At 41.5% G+C, this 23,376-nt stretch overlaps 1 protein-coding gene across 4 annotated transcripts in view; it reads right to left on the bottom strand.

Annotated features, from left to right (window-relative positions):
- nxn (nucleoredoxin) overlaps window positions 1-23,376 on the bottom strand; it is a 70,711-nt gene that overhangs the window by 15,518 nt on the left and 31,817 nt on the right. For 3 of the 4 annotated variants that reach the window (XM_040008945.1, XM_040008947.1, XM_040008948.1), the window contains one exon: window positions 3,329-3,446. In XM_040008945.1, the coding sequence (XP_039864879.1) occupies window positions 3,329-3,446 (118 nt within the window). Of the gene's footprint in view, window positions 1-3,328; window positions 3,447-10,959; window positions 10,964-22,576; window positions 23,119-23,376 lie in introns of those variants that run through there. The other variant, XM_040008946.1, reaches the window with a different exon arrangement.

Raw genomic sequence — 23,376 nt, 5'->3', positions numbered from 1 at the left:
CGGCCTTTCATTGTTGTCCTGATTGTAAAAGTGCACTCCATCTTTACGCTGCAGGGCTAGTCTGCCACCACTCAAGTCAGGCCTTTCATCGACAGTGAAAGGCAGTGGGGTCCCAAATTGTTCACCCGCCCCTCCGACTGTCAGCATACGCGAACTTTTTGCTGCCCTTTACCTCTCCCAGCCGTGGCTGTTGCACCTGAATTGATTTGTCACATTAGGAACCGTCCACAGCTTAATACATCAAATTTAAAAATCTGATGTTTAAAAAAAAAGAAAAAAAAAAAAGCACAGCCTTTTATTTCAAAGAGATGCAAAACTTCCTGAAGTGCTGGTGGCTCTCTTTGCTACTGAAGCCACCAATTTAATATCTTCTCAGCTCACATCTAGTTAATGAACTGTGGAAATATCACTGCAGGCCTGGACCAGCTTTCATTAGACAGACAGTGAAATCTGTCACAGTCCTCACATGGCTGCTATTCTTCCCTCTCACATGACACGGCACCATTTTTTTTTTTAAAGCTGACCTAACAGGCTTTGAAGAGGCAGCGTTTTAAAATATTGAGATCGTCTCAGCCACAGATGGATGCCCTCAATACAGGAAAGGAATGCAAGATCACTCTTGTTAATTCTCCATCTCCACTTCAAAGTGCAGAAATTATAGGTTTCGAAGACGAGAGTGTGAGACATGGACACGCTATAATATTCACACGGCACCATAATTATAGCGGCATTAACTCAAACACGAGGGGGGGGGGGGGGGGGGAGTTATTGCAAAATGCTTCAGACAAACGCTGAATGATGGGACTGGGCAATATATCCACAGTAAATCCTCACCAGGAATTTGAGGTGTGTGTTGTGTGCGAGTTAATGTGGGTCTGACCTTAGTTACTGCACTCATTACATTTTGGTTAACTTAAACGACTTATTTATGGTGTGAACCCAATGTGGTAGGCTGGATATTCTTATTGCTTATAAAACTAAGAATTTACATGAAGAATTTAAATGCACATTTTCAATTAGCAGATAGAAAACTGAGTGAAAACAGAAGTAAAATAAATAAATATCTCAAATTGTTACGCTTGGCTATTGGTTTACGTATAGATAATAAATAAGTATTTACAGGAAGCATGTGACATAAATTTGAATTAAAAAGATGACACTGCAGAAGAGAAAACAAAACAACATGATTGGTGTGAACCATGACACAATGAGGTCACTAGAGAGAAAAAAAAAAAAAATCGTTGTGATTGTTTGGGTCACCTTTAGTTTTTAATGGTGAGTGACAGCAAAATTGTAAAAAAGTGCAACGGAAAAATTGTGTGAGGATTAGTAGTTTGCAGATGAGTCACCGTCTACCAAGCAAAATGACAAATAAGAAAAAGCAGGCGGGAAATATGTATTTTTGGTATAGCACCTTAATTGCGACCAATTTCACTTAGCAGCTGGCAACAACACCTCGGCAACCACCTGGAGAATACACTTTTTTTTCCTCCCTTGTTACCGGTAGTTTCCGAGGGCCTAGAGACACTGACTGATCTCAAGACCGGTGTGATCTTACACATCTCACCTTGCCAGTGGATACAGCAAGTCAAGTTCAGAAGTCATACTAATTGTGTAGTATTTATTTCAGTCCAATCTCTTGGATGGACCCCGTGTACTCCTCACTGGTTACCCAATTCTCACCTGTGGTTGAAGTCTTGTTGTTTACCCGGGCTCAGGATTTAGAGAGGGTCTTGAATAGTAGTAGTTCTGTGGATGTAGCTTGGAGTGTAAAAAGTGCTTTGCTTGCTAGATGAGTTTAAAAAAAAAAAAAGGAAAAAAAACCAAAGCTATATAAATTATAGTCCATTTACCACGGACTAAACTAGAAGAGGGTAGGACATCATCAAACCAACCTTAAGGTGTGATTTGATGAGTTAGCCAGTATAACAGCACGATGGTGCATCGATCACCTCACAGCAAGAAAGTTTGAACCTGTCCAAAGACGTGCTTGCCAGTTTCTTGGTGGTTCTAAAGTAGTTGCTGGTGTGATGGGAAATCATTATTGAGCTGTTTATGTTAGTGTCTTAATAATAATAATAATAATAATAACAATAATAATAATAATCATCATCATATTTTTTTAAAGGTGTTCCAGCATGAAAAGATAAACTGTCCAATATGCAACAAATAAAGAGAAATTATTAATCTTATGACTTTTATACCTATGGTTTTTAACACTGGAAAAGATGCACTAACAGGCAAGGAGAGTGTTTTTTTTGTCATTCTTGGGTTAAATCTCATGAGCTCAGTAGGAGGGTATGAACAGTGCCCACGTGCAGTGTGCAGCACTGGAACAAATCCAAGCTTGAACAGCACTGGCCTGTGAAACTATTCTGATGTAGTGGTTAAACCAGGTTGTTAGGAGCTCCGTGTTCAGCTTGTGCACACTGAACACAAAACAATCATTACAATACAAAAAAAAAAAAAAAAAAAAAAAAAGCCTTTTCTCCCCCTTCATAAAACCTCAGATGAAATCATTTTTAGAATTTGATACAGTAACCTTTTGTAAGGCCCAAGAAGGTGTTTGGTTACTATATTTGATTTAAACTGTGTGGGAAATAAACAAGAAGATGCCAGCTGGACAGTTTTAACAAGACTGAAAGGGTTGGCATCTTTAAGTCTAGCATCCAACATTTCTAATAACACCATAAATACATTTACATATTTTCTCTCTTCCCCATGAGGGTTTGTTTTTCCACCTGACTAAAGAATTTACACGAGCGACTGTTTATCTTCACCGTGAAGATATTTTGCTCATGCATGCACCATGTTTTTCTTCACATGCAGATAGAAACTTAACATCTTCTTATCTTGAAGTTTGCTATTCAAGTTGCTCATTCATACCCTTTTGCCACAGGGGGAATTTTACAGCCCAGCTGCTGCCGTTTCATGAGATACATTTGGAAGTGACAAGTGTTACAGTAGAGAAGATAAACTGGTGTGAAGTCAGTATGCAATTCTCAATGAGTTATGCCGCTTGCTTATTACTCTCAGCCAAGAGTGACTGATGATTGCTACCCACCAAGAATTCAGCGCTATAAGCTATGACAGACAAACTGTGCGAGAAACTGATCTATGATGTTTGTCCTTTTGACCCTCAAAACGTCTTCCCATTACCTCATTAAACAGTCATATTTCTAGGGTTGAACTGGGGTTAGGGTTAACCATTCAGTAAAGAGGATTAGAGTCAGAGCTTGAGGTTAGGAAATAAAAATAAATCAGCCACATGGTTTTACTAATATTGTGGCCTGTGCGTGTGTTTGTAGCTCTAGATGCTTGAGCTCACCTTTGGGGTCATCTCTGACCACCAGCAGACCGTTTCGACACACAATCTTCCCCGTGGAGGCGTCCACAAACACCAAAGATGGGATACTGGTTACCTTATACTTGTTCCACAGCTTCATCTGAAAGCAGAAAAAAAAAAAAAAGATAAGGAGTGGTTGGAAAATACTTCAGGGAACAGATTTGTATCTAATTCCATTTCCAAGCTGGAAAAGCAGCACAAAACGGTCTAAAACTATGTGTTTAATGATGCAATGTGTGCACCTGGAGTACTACAGTGAAAACAAATGTTGATGTATTTTATTTATTTTAGCATAAATACCTCCTCTGTCATTTAAAATAAACCCTATGGACTACAAAAGCCGAATGAAAATAGTAGGAGAGTACAGGCAGCCCTGAGGTGAACTAGCACAGATGTGCTGTCCCTGCGACATCATGAATAACAGTAAAAGGAAGTGTGCAACATAAGCGACTCATACTTTTGTAGGCTTTTATGAACGTTCATTGGCCTTAAATTTAATCATAATACTTTCCTATATGCCAAGATGATATTAACCATCTCATAAAGCCAGATAAGACCCTTTACAGACAGAGATCTGTGTGTGAACTGACGCTATTCATCGAGTTCAGAGATCAGCATAGTCCTTAACATCAAAGAGCAGATCAAGCATTTTCTGAGGCTCACTTTCCATATCAGAGGAAAAGTCCTACGCTGTGAATGGAAAATAGCCCTGTCTTGTAAAGAGCAGCAATCATCCCTGTGCAGCGCTGCTGCTTCAGCATCTACAGAAGAGGAAAAGGTTCTCTTTGCTTGAAAACCTGAAACCAGCTTGAAAAATTTAAATACAGAACGGAAAAAGAAAATACATATTATAAAACATTTTTAATAAACACACACTGCGTCTTCAAGGTCAAAATATAACAAAACACCTTTGCTGGAAATCGTGTATCTACTGAAATATAGTCAAACTAGAGCATTGAGTTCATCTTTGAGATATAAACACATACTTTGCTTGCTGTCATAAATTATTTCCTGCTGCACAAAGCTAAACACTTCTAAACAGTCAAATGAAATGAGCACCGCTCAGTGCGGTAAGCCTGGAGTTTGCTTACTGTTGAGCTCCAGGCTGATGAAAACCTTTTGTTGCACTCTTTGTGAAAACAGTGACTTCACTGCCCTTTGGTTTTATCATCACTGTTCGTACAGCAGTGACACCTCACCGAGAGGCACTGCACATTGTTTTTACTCGACTGCAAAGTGCAAAAGACACACAGACAATGCTTGCTAGGTGTAGACGTAAACATGCAATGGAATCGCAAGGATACTGATATTTTTTCCCCTCACATACAAGGTCTTGAATAGTCAAGCCCCGATCCTACTTTTAAGACTAGGTTTAAAACTTTCCTTTGTGATAAAACTGGATCAGATTACCCTGAATTCTCCCTTATGTACGCTGTAATAGGCCTAGACTGCCGGGGACTTCCCACGATGCAGTATTTCTTCTTCACTCACCTCTCTCTGTGCATTTAATCATTGGTTATTATTAATCTCTGGCTCTCCTCCACAGCCTGCTCTGTCTCCCTTCTCACATCACCAACCAGTCGTGGCAGATGAGAGGTTTCTTCCTGTTAAAATGGATTTTTTTCCCTTCCCACTGTGACCAAGTGCTTGCTTATAGGAGTTCATCGGATTATTAGGGTCATCAGATTGCAGGGTCTGACCATAGAGTCACAAATGGACCTGCTGAGGAGATCCAACACTATATTTCTATTCTTTATGTTGTTGAAGAGTTTTGTTTTAGCTGCTGTTGGTGTTAATACACTCCAAGCCAAGAAGTCTTGTGCCTGTTACTTCAATCAGCAGCTCCCGCCGAGTACGTTTCTCTAGCAGGTCAGTATGCTCTTTGCAGCGCCGATTTATTATGATAGTTTGGTTGAGAGACTGATCATAAGTGCGATTGTTTTTTCATGCCCCCTTGTTAACAGCACAGGTCAACCGCACGACCTTCCTACGACAGAGGTCAGACGGTTTGTTCGCTGGACAAGACGACCTGGAGCCTCTCAACTATGTCGGTCTGGAATTCCCTCAAAAGCAAACTTCAGTGTCTGCCACAGTCAACAGCTTTACCACACACTTCATGCTCTTCTGGAAACTCAATCTCTGCTCACAAATTGATGGGGTTAGAGGCATTAAGTGTGACTGTCTCCGAAAGCTAGCAGCACACTGCTGCCTCTGCACAGCCATTTCGCTCTGCTGCTGTCATTCAGTCTGATAATGTCAACTTGAGAGCCAGATTTAGCCAAAGAACAGAGAGATGAGAGAAGAAGATTTAGAGTGGTGCTGCACTGAGGTGGGCAGCAGCAGCAGAGTACAAAGAAAGATCTGAACATCCACTTGGAAACAGTCTTTTCAGTACTGAAATAAACTGCTGTTGGACAACAGAATCTCACTGGCTTTGGCGATAAGGCCACCTTACTCTGAATGCTTCACAACTTTAAGAGTTCAGCAGTAAATATTTGTCTTGTGTGTCTCTCCAATCCATCATCTAGATGATCATACAGACCAACACATGACAGATTCACGTGCATCCTCTGAGATCATGTTAAGATTCCTGAAGTGCAGGGATGCTTCTTGCAGGAGTAAAGAAAGAAGGCTGTGGACTGACTGGTAAGGCTCTGAAATTTGTCCAGCAGCCTCCGACACAAAACCAAACCCTCCTCTTTGTATTCCCACCAATCCACAGCATCCTTGAATCCTTCTGATGATTTGGCCGCAGATCAGAGTAGCCCAGGATGTTAAATCTTTCAAGAGATTAGATCTGTCCTCAACATGAACAGGCTGTTAGGATGGAAGAATAACCTTGTAACGGCAAAGGATGCGCACACCCGAGTCAAACAAACAAGCAGAACTCAGCCCAATTTTAGCACCTTGACAGAAGAGTGGGAATCATGTATATCACAGCCGCGTGTTGAGCTTTTCTTGTCATCCACTTTAATCTTTCTACAAGATGTTGGCTTTTGTAGCAACCGCTCTAGCCTCTTTTATCCTCATGAATAGAAAACATGAGGATCATATGCCTCAGTGATCTATTTTCACCCCCTCCCAAAAAACACAGTTTCATTGTGCAGAGGTACAAGCTATCCATTATAGCTCAGACAGTAAATGCACAAGCTGACATGACAAGTTGTAAAAACTGGAACATGCCCCCCCCCAAATCTTGTCCGGTTTTATTTAGTCTGATGTTCAACAAAAAGCGTCCTTATGTTTCACTTTGAAGAAAAGAGAGACGAACACTTGTTTATTGTCTTGGCAAGATTAAGATGACAAATTATTTTGTCAGTCAGCTGCCTATTAGAACCCAAAAATTGCAGGTCCTCATCCAGTCACCTGAGGCTGGCTTGAGTGAATCCCCACAGACTCATGTAACAATGATGGGAAAAAGTAGGATAACAGACCAATTTAACACTGTAACAAATAAATTAACAGTTAACCCATATATTGTTGTCACTCTTCATCGTGTGTCTTTTTTCCTCCAGACTGTTTCCAAATGATATCAAGAGTGCGACTAGCGTTTTTACAGTATGGTGAATGGAAGGGAATAAACCTGTGGCCACTTCCTGTGTGTCTGTGTTTGATTGTAAGCTACTACTCATTCCAATCCGACTCATAATGATTTAAGAAATATCCAGCAGGGTAACAAATCTTAAAAATACACATTACTACTTCGCATACTTAGCTGTATGATTTTAAACAGACTCCTGCTGCAGACATACATAATCTAAAACAAACAGTATAGCAGTGGCCAATTATAAGGTAAAATGTGTGTAGCCTGAATGGCATCAAAATTGCATGCCACCATTTCTAGTTTTGTCTAAGGGGGCCACTATTCATTATCCATATCAACAGACTGGATAATGATAGAGCCAAGCAGGAGGATTGGCCATAGAGTTACACAGTGGTTTAACTATGCCAATAGTTCCTGCAGAGAGGCCACAAACCGCTAAGACTCAAGGGAGCTGGAAATCCATTCTAAGAATCCATTTACTCTCCTGGACATGCAAACATTAGCCTCGCTCTACACCCTGTGCTCATCATACTAATTGGATCACGCATGGCTGCGGATTCACATCCAGAGAAAGAGCGAATCAGCCTACTGAGGTGGGGGTGGGGGGCATGTGTGCATGAATATTCCAGGGTTGGAAATCTTCCTGATCAAAGAAAATCCTGATCCTTTTTAGATGTTATTTGATGGGATCATTGACTGCATTAATTTATCTTCCTGTATCCATCCTAGACTGAGTGAAAAAGAATCAAAGGGGGAAAAAAAGGAAGCCGTGAAACAAACCCAATCCCATGAGATCCACATTTCCGTGTTAAATGTCATGCGTGGCGATCGCTTTCATGCTGCTTTGCACTGTTGCACTTTATGGCAACTTTCTGCACTTAAAGACCCTCAATGCTCTGGCTTCTAAAATCCACACACACATCTGCTTTAGTTTTGACTTAGTCCCCCTTTAAAACCCCTGTCCTGTCCTGAAATCTGGCCTCAGTCAGTAACTGGTGGGCCTCTAAACAGTGGATATGGAGGGGAGAGTGTCACTCTGTTGAGAGAACTAGAGTGGAAGAAATTTCTCTGGTCAACATTCCCAATTCATCTCTGATTATCTGAGCTCCATCTCCTCACAGATCTGCTTTCACTGGACCGGTTTGGCCTGAGGCGTCTGCCAGACGCTCCCATTGCTGCTTTATTACATCTGTGCCACTACAAAGGAAAGCCAGCCCTTTACAACAGAAGACATAAGAGATATCATGCTGTGATGTTGATAGCAGCTCAGTTCTTCATCTTTGAGTATTATGAGGGACAAATGGGGATAATCAAATTGATAACGTGTGAAAACGGAAGAAAGAAAAAAAAAAAAGGCCGAAGCTAAAATGTAGATTTAGCGAATTTAATTGAACCTACTTAGGAATTCTCAGTGGTGTTCATTGTCAGGCTAAAAACCCCTTATAGGCGCTTGACTCATCTCACAGGGAATTTAGTGGCATGATTTATTGCTGGGAAAAAGTGAAAAACAATCCTTTCCACACAATTAACAGTAAAATGAAACTGTATAATTTCCTCTGTATACTGTTTTACAATCGCGGCCTTTTCAAAATAAAATAAATACATTTGTTCAATGAACGGATAAGAATCAAGTGATCGATGGCCTTCCACTAATCGTTATTGTTAAGTGCGTAAAGCCATTTGTTCAGGAGGTTATCTGATGGACAGATCGCGGCCCTTAAGGCATGTTCCACAAAACCCATTTGTCTTTAACTGGGACCGTTTTATTGGAAGTGCATACGGGAGGTGTGATCTCCAACCATAAAGATTTACTGTTAAGGCCCACAGGAGAAATCAGGCTGGACTGGACTGAACTCTCTATGTGCTCTTTTATTATTTTTTAGAAATCAAGCCATGCCCCGTGCAACATGTATAACGTCATCGCTAAAAGGACTCAAACTAACATGTTTGTGCACCACAGCATCAACAGGTCATTCGTCATGTGTCAGTTTTGAAGGCAGCTTGCAGGTTAGAATCTAAAACACAGCGTTTTTTTCCTCCCCTTCTCAGTCCTCAGGTTGAAGACCGATGAGAAACAAGCTTCTCCTGCTTGCTCCCTCAGCTCCTACAACACCGCGATTCCCTTTTGGCTGGGGCCCCTGCAGCCGGCTCTGGCTTACATTCCTCCATGCTGCACCCCGCCTTTGCTCAATCTGCTCCTGAGGCTCTCAGCAACTGCCTGTATCCACTTCAAAACGCTGTTGCTGCTCTTTAGGGCTACAAAGAAAGCCCTCCCCTCCCACTTCTCAGCCATACTTCAGCCCCTCACTACACCCGCTAACGTGTGTTACTCAGAGCTTCCATCTGTGTGCCTCTGACCTGACTATCGCTTTACCCAGTCGAGACTCTTCAGTGCTGCGGCTCCCCTGATGGGGAGATGCACATTTAAAACCCTGTGACAGCTGCTGCCCTTTCTCTGTGTGATGACGGATCTCTTAATACTCCTCAGCTTCATGTTGTTTCGCATGTGTGTATCGTTCTGTTCAACATAAAACATCCTAAAAGAACTGCGATTTCATTTTTAGGGGATTACTGCAACTCATTCTTGCACAAATTTGAAAAAGTTATTAACCAGCTTTTCCATTTTCTACCATATTACACCCCCCTCCCCTCCCTAGGGTGTCATCTATATTTCTGAAATACAAAAAGTACAGGTCACTCTCTCCAGGCTGCTCCACTGTGCTCATTACAGAGCTCATCGTACTCCATAATACACAGCCATTGTGATGAGCAAATGCACTTCTCCCAAAAATTGCAGCGCTGAAAGCATCACATCATGCCTCTTCAATGCAAAAGTGTTCCTGCTCTTGTCCATTTCACTAATCCTGTAACATTTTCCGGCCCATTCATTTCATTCGTGGATCCTCCACAACGCAGATGGGAGACACTGGCTAAATTGCCCCCCCCCCCCCCACTTTCTTGATAAAGGCCCTCCTTGTTGCTACAGCAACCAGCCCTCCCTTCCCCACCATGAAGTCAGGACATGTCACCAAGTGGCAGACACTTTGTGGGCTCTTGGTTAATAATTCAGTGATAAATAAGCGGTTTTGTGAGGAAAACAGGTGCCAGAATGTCAGACTGCTTTTGGGGAAAATAAACCAGCAAAAAAAAAGGAAGTAAAAAAAAAAAAAAAAAAAAAGACATAAGTGAGAGAGAGGGAGGCATTTTTTCTTTTCCCCCTGCTTCAAGCCTTATGTGGAGGCACAAAAGCCCTGAATACAGGCTCCAAATCCAAACGTGGACCTTGTGTGGTGAGAAGTTTTTATGTAGTAAAGAACACAATAGGAGGGGGAAAAAAAGCAAGGGGTGGGGGGGCATTGTAAAGGAGTAAAAAGCCAGGCTCAATAGGTATCTGCAGCATTGTCTCTCCCCAGGAGTGGGATTGCCCCTGAGGCCTACATTCTGCAAAGGTCAAAGGTCAGGGCTGCGGGGGGTGCATTCTTCCCTCCCACTGGTGTTTAGACCAACCCGCCTGTCTCCCCTGCCTTCTATAGCAGTTCCGTTTTTTTTACTGCTCTGCATCCCTTCCTCATTACGACAAAATACAAGCCTAACAAACACACATACACAGGCACACGCGCCTTCCGTGTTCGCACTAATGTGGAAAAAATGTAAATTGCATCCTTGACTCTGCTTTAGTCACCAATCGTTGCTAAACTAACCACACGCAAAAAGGCACATTTGTTTAAAAGACGTCATCCAAAGAGAATCAAATTAAAAACAGTCACCTAGGCGCTGATGTGAGATCATCACATGATTTAAGGAATCCATTTTTGAAGACTGCTGATTAGGTATCACAGTCTTTCACACTCCTGCTTTGTTATAAAAGACAGAAATGACAGCTTTACAAAGAAGGGATAGCACACACACACACACACACACACACACAGCCTACAAGCACTTATGTTAAAGTGACTGTTTTATATAGTAAAGATTTTTCTTGCATAGCACTTAATACAGCTTCCAATTAAGGGGAAAGATTTACAACAAGATAGTCTAAGCAGACCATATTCCCATATTTCTGCACCACCTTTCTACTGTATGCAAGTTGCTGAAATGGTAGCGACTATTCCTTGCAGGTTAATCATTAAATTCAGCTGAAAGGGCAGCTCAAGTGCGCCGTAATGATTTGCCCCCACACAGAACGACAGAAACTCATTGTATGAACACCATGACATGATTTCTCAGGTAGTTTTAGCTTACAGTTAACTGCCCTCAGCCTGCAGGGTCTCAGACACACAGAGATGATTTAAAGCCGGTCTGGCTCTGGACCAGCTGGATCGGTTACCTTAGTGTGACCCTCTCAAAAAACAGGGGCATTATGCTCTCGCAGCGATTGGCCACCTCATGACTTGGAAAGCTTATGCATTTTGGGATTTGAGTTCGTTTCAGTGTAAAAAAGGTAATTCAGCATGTACGCTCTCAGAACTAATCCAATACAGTATGGAATGATTCAAATAAAGTCATGAAAACACAGGAGAAGCAACATTGTATGGGCTCATTAAATCAGCCATTCCATATTAATAACCAGACAAAACACACGCAAGAAGACGATTTTCAGCACAAACAGCATGTGCCAACGCATGTGCTCTTAACGCTTACTGCTCAATTAGCTGCACTCGGCAAATAGACCCAGAGCAGCCATGCATTAATTCTTCCCATAAGGCTCCACATTACTGCCTCTCTGGCACCCCAGTTTCCTGGAGTGCTGGTGGAGTTGGGGTGGGGTGTGGGGGTGTTGGGCTTAGACAGCTTCCCTGTTGTGACCTCTGTTTCACCTCACGTTTAACTCCCACCACCACTCCTCCTCCTCAAGCTCTGGGAAGGCTTCCGGAGCCGAAGCTCAATCCGCGATCCAATCACAACACAACACATTAATATTTATGGAAATTTAAAGGGAGCATTTCAGACACATTATCAGCGTTTTGTGAACAATAAGGGTTCCAAACACCTTAGACTACAGTCCAGCTAATAACACATTCAGGTGGGTAGTTGGCCCAAGCAGTGCATTTATTCCCCCTGGTGCTTGCATATTTGGCCAAATTTACAGAGAGGATAAACTAAATGCATGCTATTATAAAGGCATGTTTGATCACACAGGAAACTCCAAATTACATGTAAACATAAAGGTGCACTTGAAGTATCATAATCTCATAATTTACATGCCACTCTCTGTGATTTCTACTTGCATATTTGCAGCTCAACAAACACGTTTTGGCTTGAAGTGAGTGGAGGAGATGTGAAGACAGTCGTTGGCACGAAAGGAGGTCAACATGGAGTGCAATTTCGCAAGCTGAGTTTGAGGTAAATATGCTATTAACGGTCACATAAGGGAAACCCATAAACTGATTGCCTGGGCCGGGGCTGTCACATCCTGGAATTTTTCTCCTGAATTTCAGACTTTATGCTCAGAGTCAGGGACCTCTATACCACTCAGGGATTGAGAGTCCACTTAGATCTCAAATTCCTCTCTGAACACATCTAAAAATGCCGCTGTACACAATAAGTGCCCCAAAGTTGAGACAATCTGCGCTTGTCAGGGTTTTTTAAAGCTATTTTTGGTCCATTGTACTGCACACAGCCGGCAAGGAGACTCATAAATCACATTGATACTCTGAGTCTGGTGTGCCTTGTAAAACATACATCTGACTGGCAACAACAAGGCATGTGAACACAGATGCAAAATGTTAATGTGAGCACACATACAACCATGTAAGCCTGCCTGACAACCACCATGTTTTCTTATCTGACAACTCCAGTATGGTACCGCTGTGGGCTCTGACGCAAACGATGACCTGCCACAACAGCACTGGTTCCAGTTTCCTGAGGGAAAGGATGTTCTTCCACTTTCTGCTCGTTACCTGAGCTACATTTAGCTCTACAGTATTTGGTTACATGGTGACACTTTATATCTATCCATTAACCCGTTTCCTCCTCCAGTCATACGCTCAGATAAAAGTCACATCTGTTTGGCTGTCGCTGCTCACCGGCCCTGTGCAGTTTATAGTCGAGCTGTACATCTGGGCCCCTCTTGTATATCTCCCAGCGCTCCCCCTCCCCTAGTTCATGCAGGCTTTATTCTCGGCTTATTCCACCCCCCACAACACGTTTCACAGCAGCGGCAAGAGATTCAGACTTCCATAAGCTCCCTCTCAATCAGTATCAGCCCACATTGGCCAGTGGAGGAGTCTCATGGGTACAGATTTCATTTCATCCAGATTAAGTATTGCACAAAGCGTCATACAAATCAAATAACCATCAGGGCGGTAACACTTGGAATGCAGCAGGAAAAACCCTGCGCACATTTCCAGTAACTAGATTTTTTTTTAAATGATGTCATGTTATAAATGAATAACCCCTCGATTATCCTTATACTTATGATTCCTAATTAAAGCATGTGGGCATTAAAAATAGAAACATTGCTGACAGTTTGCATGATTCAAGATAAGAGTTTAAAAGACATTGAATTTAATTGGGACATTGGGGATACCTTTTCACTGCATTTACATCAATTGCAGAGTTCCTCGCAAAACAGGATTTAAAAAAAAGAAGAAGAAGAAGAAATAAGAGGAGTAGATCAAAAGAAACAAACACAATGGAAATAAAAATTCAACAGCAAGGAGACAGCCAAGGTAAGAACAGCAATAAAGAGAATAACTTTAACGCAGCTTGTAAAAAATGCTTTCCGGTATAAGTCTGGTTTGAGGTTTGCTATGAAGGATGCTACTGATCTGGCTAGCCTCAGTGCTGGCAGACCTTTACAGACCTTAGGAGCTCTCACGGATAGACCAGGTCACCTTCGTCTTAGAAACAGAGTCCTCGGAACAACCTGTGGTGATCTGCCAGAAGACCCGAGGCTATGTCTCCCTTTATAAGCAGTTATAAAAAGGTCTGATGTGCAGCTCAGAGCCAAACCCCCCACTGAGCTTAAAAATAAACATCCATCAAGTTCCTTGAGGTCAGAATTGTGGTGACAACATAGCAAGCAAAGTGTCCCCCCCCCCACTTAAGGCTTCCTCTAGTTTCCCATCCATCCATTCGCTTCCGCTTATCCTTTTCAGGGTCGCGGGGGGCACTAGAGCCTATCCCAGCTGTCATGGGGCGAGAGGCGGGGTACACCCTGGACAGGTCGCCAGTCTGTCGCAGGGCTAACACACAGAGACAGACAACCATTCGCGCTCACATTCACTCCTGCATTCACACCTATGGGCAATTTGGATTATTCAATTAACCTATCCCCACAAGCCCTCTAGTTTCACCTGTAGGAATTTGATGGAACAGCTAAGTGCTGAAGGGGCAGGTTGATTTCTATCAGGTGTTAATATGTCCTGAACTCACTCTGTGTTCAGTCAGGAGGAGGAATGTGTTGCCTGGTCTTCACAGGATCCTAATGTAACCACAGGAACTGTCACACAGGAACTGTCAGGTCAGAAAAGCAGAGCCAGTTTTCTGCACTCTGCAAACTACACACTGCACATGGTTTTCATAGTCTATAACATAAAGACACATTTCTGTCCCCTTCAGGGGAGCATAACTGGGCTCTAATATCATAATGAGAAGTAAAGAAAAAAACAACAACAAAACAATAGAATAGTCAGGGTTTTCTTTCAAAGGCCTGAAGCCTCAAAGTCTGTAGATGGTTTGGTGATGTTTAAACACGAGCTCTATTCCAGGAACCAGGTTCAGCTAAAGAGAAAACCTCAGAGTTTGTTAACCCTGTGATGAGGGAAACGCAGACTTTTCTCTTCCAGGTACTTTCAACCAAGTCAGTAACCGTGGTAACAGATCAAACTTAACCTGCTTGCTGGCAGGTTTTCTTCAGCAAACTCTCCGTCTGACTCCTCCCCTCCAGCTGCACCTGAACACTCATTTCCTTCCTTCATTTCCTCATTCACAAAGTTGCTGTCAAAGCAGCTACAGATAGGAGTTCTGAACATTTGACGCTGAAATGCATTCATAGACTCAAATTCAGTTATTAAATGCTGTCGGCACTTTGAAACTTTGACTGAATCATGACCAGAATGTAGCTAATTATAATGGCTCGTCTGACATGACGTGTTCATATTCCTCAATCTAATGGAAATCTACCAGATCTGAATGAAGGCTCTACTCTTCATTTACCCGTTGCCATGGTGACTCATGGTTTCCTGTCCATGCATATCTAGCTCAAGGTGAACATACTCAGAGTAGATCTAACTTAATCTGATCAGCTGTTCTCATCACAGAGTTAATCAACTCAGAGCTCATTTTAAAGTTTATTGAACTTGTTTCCTGCTATACTACTCTCATCACATGATCATCAACAGATGGAGTTTTCTCAGTTTTTAAATGACAATTTTCTGGTTGCTTTGCTTTTGCTTTTTTGTGTTTGTTTGTTTTTTTTTTTTTATACAGATTTGTCCATATTGGCTTCTCGGCTGAGTTTCAAAACATCATCTCGCATTTGGAAAAAGGCAGTTACCCAAAATAAAATGAAATAAAATACAAAAAAAAAAAAAAAAAAAAAACTTATGTCAAGTTCAATTTAGTAGCCAGCCATCCATCTCCTGGAAACGGGATATGATCAAAAGCTCCACAGCTGCTGCCTTTCATGTCTAGCAATGAACTTTGAACCTCTACAAGTTACGATACTTGAAAATCAAAGGCAGATGTCTTGAAAGGGATAATGTGTGTGTAGAGGTTTCTTACATAACAAAGTCCTGCACAACGACCACAAACTCTCAGACGCATCTCTGAACACACCAACAGCGACATTTCAAAAGAATCCCCACCCACAACTAAATTACCATCAACATACGTTATGTGAGAAAACGAAGGTGATGAAATGTTAACAGCGACGGATTGTGCATCTCAAAACATGTTTCGCGTATCTGCAGATCAGTGAATGCTTTACTTACAGATTAAAAAAGAAGAAAATAATCACATAAGAAATGCACTTGTAAATAAAGGGATAAAATAAGCAGGAAAACAAAATGTTTAGTTGCAGAATCAAAAGGCTTTAGAGTAAATATGAGTAAATCATATGATCACTCTCAAGTAGCTATTATGTGGAAGTAGTTCTATATTCCTTTCAACCCAAGTGTTGAGTGATAATCCTTCCATGAAAAACCAATAAACAGGTCTGACTGACTGTACAGTGACTATATGACATTATTGTGCGTCCTTCCTTTAACGAATTTATCCCATTCACAAAAACGCAGCTGAAAAGGCTCACATAATGAAAAGGAACGACATCTAAAAAGGAGAAAAAGTTGGCTGTTATATGTAAGAGGTACGCATTGTACCAATTTCAACTCAAAATCAGTTTAAACCCTCATGCAAGCACTTTTAAGTCGTCTGCTGTTACAGCTGCTGAGATAATGAAGGGCACCACAAAAAGGTAACATGAGGGTTTTTAAACAAACAGAAAACAGCTGAGATGATGAAAGAGCGAAAGAACAGAAAGACAGACTGACACAGAAGGGACATTAGTGTCAATTTTCAGGGTCATGTCACTGCAGTGGAGGGCTGACTGACGGGGAATAGCACAGGTTCAAAGTTCAAGCCTTTTAATAGGCCGCCTGGAACAGGGTGACCTTAATGGCAGCCATCCACGCCTTAGCTTCATCCAAGCCCTGATGCACCCTGACACCTCTAAGCCTTTAAACTTCAACAAGGAAAGAACTTCTAAGATAAATATTCCACAACCTCGCCACTCTTCATCTTCCCATCTTTTAGGCTAACAGGCCTCTTTAGTGGGATTTGTCTTGTACGCACCTGTAAAGACTGAGAAGAAAACACCACCACAAATTTGGTTTTGTCAGCAATTTCCACAGACGTAAAGCAAACTGTCCGGGCTTGTGAGCTTAGCGCTTTCACACCATCAAAAAATAACGTGCAGCGGGATCAGTCTAAAGAGTGAGCTCGACGGTATGTTTGTAATTCAGCCCCACAAGCCCGATAGCTTGTAGAGCTGATAGCACAGATCTGAGGCCTCCCACAGATGCAGGCAGAGGTCACCAGCCCTCACTAAGCCTCAGCTTCCAACAGACTCCTCTGATATCTTATTTCTGCAGTTCAAGAGCTTTTTGGACAAGATGATGTAATCCTCAGGCACAAATCCTACACTCAGTCCAACACATCCCTATTATTCATTTACATTTTCACTCTTTAAAACTTGGAAGAGTTTAAGCCTCTGGCAATTATATACTGTGCCATTGTGCAATGTTTGGTTAAAAGAATCGTCCTTGCAGCAGAGGCGGGAATAAAGGACAATGTCAGCCTAATGAGCCACTACAGCAAATCAGAGCTTATCAAAAAGAAAGTTACATTGCGATGTGACAGTTCTGCAACACGTAGCACTGTTTATGTGTTAACTCAGTTTGAGCACGATGTGGGAGTAACATTGAAACTGCAGACAAGCAAAGTCACAAAGAAAAAAAAAAAAAAAAAAAAAAAGGTCAAACTTCTACCTTTCCTGAGCAGCTGCCAGTTGTCCAGTTAACACCCATCATACCAATCTTAGATAGTAAAAGGAAGCAAGATGAGGGCGTAAACCCCATACATGTTGCTAATCCTTCACAAGAAGAACATACAAACTCTAAACAGAAAAGCTCCAGCCAGCCAGCAGACTTAATCCCAGAACTGAGTGCTAACTACTGTACCACTGTGTCGCGAATGAAGCATTAATGACCATTCATGAATGTGAAAAGACGCACAACATTTGCAGTGACAGCAACACGAGTAGCTACGTCAATGACATTAACCAATGATAGGAGTACTTTACATTAATGGCAATCTGTTGTACAGGTTTTCCTTGCGACATTAACTTTGAGGTCATTATATGCGGTTCTAATTAGACCAGCTTAGCTCACAAGACCTGAAAAAGTCTCTTGGACGAGAGGTGAAACGTCTTCACGAAACTTAAAAAGGTCCAGGCATTTTATTTTCCAAGCTCAATTATGGAAGAGCAAGAAGGCATAACTTTTGTTTTTTCCATTAGTTTTTGGTAACTTTACCCAAGTAGCTGGAATAATTGATGGTAGAACAACTGAAGTAACTGCAGAAACTCTACTCGGCAACAGAAAGTCCTTTTGTCAAAGGAGACAAAGAGGGCAAGTGATCAGTTTCTGTCACCTCAGACAGATATTCACTCGACTGAGAAAGCTGTGAGACATGTGGGTTAAAAAGTACTTTTGACATTCCTTGTACTAGATTAGCAGGAAACAAAACCTGCCTATTTTAAAAGCGCAATAATAGTTTCTATACGATCTGTTTATGAATATCTAAAATAGGCAGGACAAGCAGAAGTAGCTGGGATGTTTGTAGTCCCCTTGTAGTTGAGCTCTATGGGCTCACATTCTGGTCATAAATATTTTGCACTTGTAAATCAGACTGCACGGTTGTGAACTGAGTTCTGTAACCTTGTGAACCAAATATCTGAAAATTTTATGTTTATACATCCATAGCTAAGAATCTGTGTTTGTATAAAAAAGATATTTCTAAAAAATAATTGCATCTCTTTTTTTTAAATTTTTTTTTTTTTTTTAGTAATTATCTTTTTTGTTAAAGACTGTTTACGAATACAAAGCGAAACACTACATGTAAAAGTTTCCGTGGGAGTTTCAACTTGCAAGTACAAATTTTGACCAGATTTTTCTTCCTTTCAGCTGATTGTGATTGACATGACATTGACCAAATTTAACAAATCTTTTAAAAAAAAAAAAAAAAAAAAAAAAAAAAAAAAACACACAAACCCACACACAGCAATACGCACACACAAATTTTTATCTATGGATGTACAAACATAAAATTTTCAGATACTTTGCTTTACAAGGTTACAAACTTAGGTCAGTCTGATTTACAAGTACGAAATATTTATGACCAGAATTTGAGCCCATAGAGTTTTATTGACCAATTATATTTGAGCAAAAGTGCATGCAGGTCTGCGTCAAGTGCAAAACAGCCATTGTTACGACTGAAATGTAATCTCAAACCTAGTTCCATGGTGGGACAGTGGTTTTTGCTTAATAGCATTTGACTGCTGGACAAACAAACTATTTGATATTCTGGTTACACCAGAAAGAAAATTGGCTTCTCACCTCTTAGATCCCACGTCACAGTAGACGATTGGGTCACAGAGTGGGTCACAGAGTGGGTGTTTTAAAACAGAAAGCAACCTGGTTTCTGGCTGCAGCGTGGGAAAGAGGGGTGTAAGGGAAGTTGTCTATTACCACTTCAAGTTGCAACATCCTGTAAGTTGGGACAGTCCAACTAAACAAGGTGATGGGTTCATGTGAAAGAAACTGGTAACATCAGTCTGCATTGATGTTATCCACAAACCTTTGATCAAACCTCTCAGCCAATGCCCCAGGCTGCTGCACGTTTTCACCCCACAATGATTTATACTTGTATTGACTTTAGATCTACTCAAAAATATATTTAAAACCTTCAGCTCCATATTTCAATGGCTGGAGACCTTCTGAGACATAATTTCCTTTACTGAAAAGGAAGTCTCTCCTTTTTTGACTACGGTTCATTTGCAGTGTTTTTAGGCTGCACAGCAGAGCAAAGCAGACGTCGGTCTCAGAGTGCTTCAGCATGATTTGCACTCAGGATTAACATTTATAGGAACAGAAAACTGTTTTAAAGCCTGCCAATAATCAGGAACATAGAGAGAGAAAAAAACCCCAAAACAAAGTACAGCTTTGTATTTCAAATATCTGTTAGTTTCTTTTACAGAAAAAAAAAAGAAGAGATGGCCAACATGACTACTTGTGCAACAAATCTTTTATGTGCTTGCTTGTAGTCAACATCAACCGCATCTTTTGGAGAACACTTTGTGATGCACTCAATTCCAAAACTGAAATTAATGACAGCATTTCTGTTACCATGCTGTATGTTTGGGCTTGTAAGCTCTAGGACCTCTGCTATCGATGAAAAATGGCGTCTGGTTCAAAGGTTCAGAGGGTTGGGACGGGGTATCCTTTAGCACTTGGATTTCCTCCAGCAGTTCTCCGGTCTTGACTACAGGAAACCTGCACACTACTGCAGCCCAACAAAAAAAAAAAAAAAAAAAAAAAAAAAAAAAAAGAAAAGAAAAAGAGGAAGGACAGGATAAACTTCTTCTGACTAAATGACTCTCCTGAGATGTTGCTGTACAAAACAAGAAAAAGAAAAAAAGAAATGTAGAGTTATGTCTTCATCAGCAACTAGCAAATTCTAGATGACCTAGAAATTAGACACAAAATGTTTCTAATTTACTGAGACTTATCCACAGTCTAAAAGTCTAAAATCCCTGAAAGCCTGAAAGCGTTATTGTCCCATTCTGGTTTTGAAAAGCTGTCCAGGGAAATGTGATTAATGTTTTCCACAAATGCAGAAAAAGAAGTCCCGAGAGATCTGGACTGAAAGAAATAGTTGCACTTTTCAAAGTAGTCTACTTCAGTAATGGGCTAACATTAAAGTGAGCAATCCTTTGCCAAGGAAGGAGGCACCTCCCATTAATATGAGTCATGGAAGACCACAAGCAGTGGCCATAAAAATGCAACAGCCAAGAAAAAAAAAAAAAAAAAAAAAAAGAGAAACAAGGCAGCAATGAATCTTATTTCTACAGGACAAAAAAAAAAAAAAAAAAAAAAAAAGGCGGGAGATAAATCAATCAACAGCCTTTTTGTCACAGTAACCTTCGTTAGACCAGACGTCAGGGCAATAAGCAACGTCGCCCATGGTCCTGACAGCTACGATCAAGCTGCCTGCAGAGACAAAGAGGACATACATGGGTGAGGTGCAGCTCTCCTTGTGCCTGTGGCAGCCTGGAATGTGCAGTGGGTTTACTGGATTTATAAATAACCGTCAGAAACGGGCAGACACAAAAGGCGCTGCTGTTCTAAGCCGGTCCACTTTTGCAGAGCGCCCTCTCCGCCCTCCTTGTTACTACTAGTGTCTCACTGGAGCAGTTAGCACCGGTGCCCGACCCGCCCAGCTCGTCTGCATCTGTGTATCCCTGCAGATCCAGCATAAGCAGACAAGAATACTCAAAGCAACCTTTAAGAACATACAAGGTGGTTGTGTGTGTGTGTGTGTGTGTGTGTGTGTGTGTGTGTGTGTGTGTGTGTGTGTGTGTGTGTGTGTGTGTTAGTTAAGTGGGGTAAAGGAGGGGAGTGTAGGGCATCAAATCAGGGCTGCAACTCTTGCTTATTATCATCATTTAAGACACAATAATTCAGTTCTTTATAGTTAAGTGGTTTATCATTATAGCTCAAATTTAACAGCATTTATTACAACATGGCGCACTACTACTACTACTACGAGGGTAGGAGCCTGAAGTCTCCAAAACTTAGGAGGTTAGGAGATGTCTCATCATTTTTATCTGACATTTACATGCTTTTGCACTGTGAATTCGTTCTCCAGAGTTGAGCTGTAATATATTATGTAATGAGTATAACGATAGCAATATTTGATGCACATGACCTGATCTGTGCAGTGTCAACTCGGTGTCCCATCATGATCACCATTAAAAACCACACATTTTTGGTTTGCACCAACAAAATCATCACTCCCCACCAACCCTGCTCACAGAATTTGGCTCCCTACAACATGCTGATCTTCTCCAAAATAAGTGAAAGGGCCGCTGCACAGCGCAGAAGATCCAGCATGTATCACAGATGGCGATGCAGAATTCAACTGATGTTTTTCAAGCGTGACAAGAGATCTGGGAACCAAGGGGATGGCTGATCCACTTTTTTGCTTTAGTAGGTGCAGTCTCTGAACGTTTCAATCACACCTCATATTCAACCATTGCTTCCTCTTAACTACTCAAACTGTTTATCCATCATTTCTGGCACATCGACCATCTGCAAACTGAGATGTTTAGTTTAGTTGGACTGTCAGAGGCCGTGTATAAAAATACATCTGTTTCATTTCAAGAGAAAAAATATATTTTACCAGATTCTGCTATGATCCAATTTCCAACTGCACTGCCTGGTAAAAGTTACTTTTTCCACATACTCTCAGTCCCAACATGTGGTGTTTACAGATGACTCAATGTGTGTGTTATTTGGGGTTTTTTTTAGTCGATATTTTGTCAAATGTGATAAGCCAGTCCACAGTCTTCTCACACATTCAATGGTGACTGCAAACAGAGATAAAATCGTCAAGACAACAGATCAGCTCAAATAGGAATAAGGTAGATTTGGAAATAATGAGACAATGTGGTTGGAAGGATGAGGTTGCATAGCACAATGGCATGAAAAGAGGAAGGAAGTCTATTTGAAAAGCACTTCTGTGCAAAGCTATGCGGTGTGCCTGAGCTGATAGAGAAACAGATTATGATGAGAATCAATCTCTGCTGCCACATTACAGCCTTCATCCTTTTTCTCCTGGTTGCTGGGGAGCAGGAGCCTGCTGCCGTCTGCGCCTGGAACTCGACGAAGATAAAAACCAGCCTGATTTCTATCTCTCAGTCCTCTCGTCACCTTTCCAGTACTCCATTCATGCCTTCTCTCCTCTAAATGAAGGACTATAATAGTATGCACTGAGAGGCAGAGAATGAGGGAGAGAGGGTAAAAAGGTGGCGTGCTGCACAATAGCCAGTCACACCACATTTTAGATGCTTTTCTCCGACACACAGAAAAAACGGAAAGTGAGGAGGGCTGAACAATATGTACTTATGTCTGTCCTGTTTTTCACACTGTGGAAAATCGGATTGTGATGCCGATTCTGCTCTCCAGCGTGATTTTGCCACGCTGGAGAGTAGTTTTCTCTCAAAAATTCCACAAATTAAATACGTCATTTGAACCTTTTTCTCTGGCCAGGACGCCGTCAGTCCCTCTTCTTTTAGGCCACTAACACAGACAGTTGACAACGGCGACATGGAGAGAAAACAGCAGAGACTGGAAACTGGAAGCATCTGTGTCACATTTATCATTTCGTTTAGCACCTCGGTCTGACGTTGCCCCTTCTTAAATCAAAGGCAGAAATTTTTCCACAGTAAGGAGCAACCTACTGACTTCCGCAATCAGACATCTTTGCAAACTTCTATCCTGTGATAGATATTTGAAGCAATGCAAAGTCTCTCTCTTGCAGTTATTGTTCTCATCTTTATTCTTTTCAAAGCAAAAGGTTTCTCTGAAGGCAACAAAGTATGGCTTCATACCTCGATCTAAGACAGGGGTGGGCAATTCCAGGCCCCGAGGGCCGGTGTCCTGCAGGTTTTAGATCTCACCTTGGGTCAACACACCTGAATCACATGATTAGTTCGTTACCAGGCCTCTGGAGAACTGCAGGAGCTAATTTAGCCATTTAAATCAGCTGTGTTGGTTCAAGGACACATCTAAAACCTGCAGGGACACCGGCCCTCGAGGCCTGGAGTTGCCCACCCCTGATCTAAGATGACCGTGTTCATATAAAACCGTTGTGTTAATCAAAATAGTTTAACAAGCAAATGTTCATTCCAGTTTTTCCACAT

This window comes from Simochromis diagramma, unplaced genomic scaffold, assembly GCF_900408965.1.
Source record: "Simochromis diagramma unplaced genomic scaffold, fSimDia1.1 OVJJ01000344.1, whole genome shotgun sequence".
Taxonomy (NCBI): Eukaryota; Metazoa; Chordata; class Actinopteri; order Cichliformes; family Cichlidae; genus Simochromis; species Simochromis diagramma.
The sequence above is the reverse complement of the archived record's forward strand: the minus strand, read 5'-3'. Positions and strand labels throughout refer to the sequence as shown.